The sequence below is a fragment of the Galeopterus variegatus genome, unplaced genomic scaffold (genome assembly GCF_000696425.1).
Source record: "Galeopterus variegatus unplaced genomic scaffold, G_variegatus-3.0.2 Scaffold4047, whole genome shotgun sequence".
NCBI classification, from domain to species: Eukaryota; Metazoa; Chordata; class Mammalia; order Dermoptera; family Cynocephalidae; genus Galeopterus; species Galeopterus variegatus.
The window spans coordinates 132,875-135,550 of NW_007730158.1; the positions used below are offsets into that span (position 1 = coordinate 132,875).

The 2,676-nt window shown below is 36.8% G+C and overlaps 1 protein-coding gene across 1 annotated transcript in view; it reads left to right on the forward strand.

Annotated features, from left to right (window-relative positions):
* ABCA5 (ATP-binding cassette, sub-family A (ABC1), member 5) overlaps nucleotides 1–2,676 on the forward strand; it is a 76,587-nt gene that overhangs the window by 47,170 nt on the left and 26,741 nt on the right. Inside the window, exon 20 of the mRNA XM_008586617.1 lies at nucleotides 979–1,106. Within this exon, the coding sequence (XP_008584839.1) occupies nucleotides 979–1,106 (128 nt within the window). The remainder of the gene's footprint in view (nucleotides 1–978; nucleotides 1,107–2,676) is intronic.

Consider the following 2,676-nt stretch of genomic DNA (forward strand, 5'->3'; position numbering starts at 1 on the left):
TTATATAGCTCTCCTCTCAGAGTATATAACCACTCTTGCAAACTAAAGATGAGAGATCAGTTAAGGTACTAAGTTGAGAATAAATGTACTATCGCTGTATACCTAAAAGCACCGTTCTCTGTGACACACAAGTTTGGTGCCGAGTCTGATCAACCCTGCCATACGATTCAGTTACTGATAGTGTTTTGCTTTGTTTGATTTGAATTTCTCTCAAAGTCACGTTTGTTCTTCCTTGAATTCTGTTTTTTGTGATGATAGAGGGGAAATTGCCTCTATTCATCAGACATGTTTGTATGGATTTAAACCTCAGACAGGATTCAAAATCTTTCCCTTGGCTCCAAGCACTTTAGAGAATGTAGATAGAAACCTGATTATGTGTTTGAATATTTTAAGATAGTTAAGGCAACTTTCATTTATAAAACTTGTCTGCCCAGAGCATACAAAAATCCTCAAGGGAGTGATCTTACCACACCCAAGACTATATACCTTTCTGAGTTCAGCAGGCTGTCTTGTTACCTAAAATTGACATACGTTTTTATTCTCACTATTTAACCAAATTTTATTTGAATATTATAGGTAACTTTTCAGTATTAGTAATATTTGTAGCTGTTGCAGGTAAAATTGCACAACTGCCATGTACCGGGTTCTGTTCTAAGCCTTGTGTGTGCATTCAGCCATTTAATTCTCATGACCACTCTACCTTTGAAGAAGATATACTTATTATCTCCAGTTTATAAAAGAGGAGACTAAGGTTCAGAACATCTAGGTAACCTATTTGAAGGACAAATAGTGTAAGTGGTACAACTCAGATTTGAATTCTGGCTGACTGGCTCCATAGCCAGTGCTCTAAATCATGTGTTAACTAATGGACATAAAATATTTCTCTAAAAATAGAGTTGTCTTTCCATGTTACTAAAAGCCTATGTCTGTTTCTCATTTAAACTGATTCTTTATTATTTGCTTATTTTCTAATACCAGACTCAGATATCAATGATCTTATTAGCTTTTTCACAAACCAGAACATAATGGTGACGATGTTTAATGACAGTGACTATGTATCTGCTGCTCCCCATAGTGCAGCTTTAAATGTGATACATTCAGAAAAGGTAAGAGTAATGCATGTGAATACCTATTTGAGAGTTATAAAAGATTAAAATATTTTCTTTAAAATTAATTATGTTTCAATTTGACCTCATTAGTTGGAAATTATAGTTTCCTTTTGGAAATACCTAGCTGTGTTTATTTATTGTATGTTTATGTCCTGATGGATGACCAATCTATAAAGCTACAAGGAACTTAATTTTATTTTTATATTTTTGTTTAAAACATCAAAATATCTGCACATTCTAACCTAGGTTGTCTGTATCTATCGTATATTCTACGATTTGTTGAAGCTGCTTTTCAGTATAGTCAANAGCAGTTTTGGATGGGAGCCTTCACCCCCAGCAGGGATGATTGGGCCTTCTATAGCTGTTCGTTTGGAGTGGCCACTCAGGGCAAGGCCACTGTGGTTGTGGACAAGACCCTGTTACCCTAAGAGCATTACTGGGACACTCTGGATCTCCTCAGCTAGAGTGGGCCATCCTGCACAAGATCACTGGGGCTGTTGGTGGGCTACTGGGCTGGATCCCTCTGAAGCCAATTTGATGGTGCAGGCAGCCTTGGGTGAGCTCATTTGTGCTGCAGGCATGTTTCTGTGCCCAAGAGAGGTATGCCAGTCCTGTGCTACCTATTCATGGCTGCAGAGGTGGCTCAGCAGAGAAGGTGGGGTTGCCGGCAGTGGCTAAACACCCCAATTATGCAGTGTAGTGAGTCTGTAAATATATCATATATAGAGAGAGAACAATTATTAAAAGTTAAGCAATAATAACAAACAAAATCTGTAGAAATTTATGTCATGAGAACTTCTAGTCTTCTTAAAACTTGATGGGGGGGTGGTTTACATTAAAGTTTAGTAGTTCCCAGCATTAGTTTGCTTCAGGATCAAGGAAGTTCTGTTTTGGTACTTATATTTTTGTGAAACATAGTATTTTTTGTATTAATCAAGAAGAATTAAGATAATTTAAAAATGAATATTATTTACCTGAAATGTAGATACTGGAGTATTGAAAGAACCTTCCAGATGCCAACAAAATATAAATAAAAATAAAATTATCTCTTTACAAAGTTACTCTTTCAGATCCTGGATTTTTTTTTTTTTTTTTCTCATTTTGTTGTGTCGTCTATCTGAAGTTTCTTTTATCTCATTGAGTTTCTTTAAGATTGTTGCTTAAAATTCCTTTTCAGTCATTTCACAGGTTTCCTCTTATTTGGAGTCTGGTGCTGGGGAATTATTGTGTTCATTATGGGGTTATATTTTCTTTTTTCTTTTTTTTTTTTTTTTTCCCCTATTTCTAGTATCCCTATATTGATGTCTGGGCATCTGGTTGAGCAGTTGCTTCCTTCAGGAGTGGCTTTTGAGGAGAGAGACTCCCTTCTGTAGATGTGTTTTATATTGACTGTTGGGTAGGGTGTTTTTGTTTTGGTTCCAAGTAGATGCAGTAGTGTAGACTCTGTGTGGTTACTTTGACTCCTTTCAGTGTTGGACTTTTCTCTGAGTGCCTCTATGGCCTAGGTGCTGGGGCACTCAGTAGTTCCTTGCTGAAGTCGAGGACACTGGGTTGGGTTGTCAAGTAC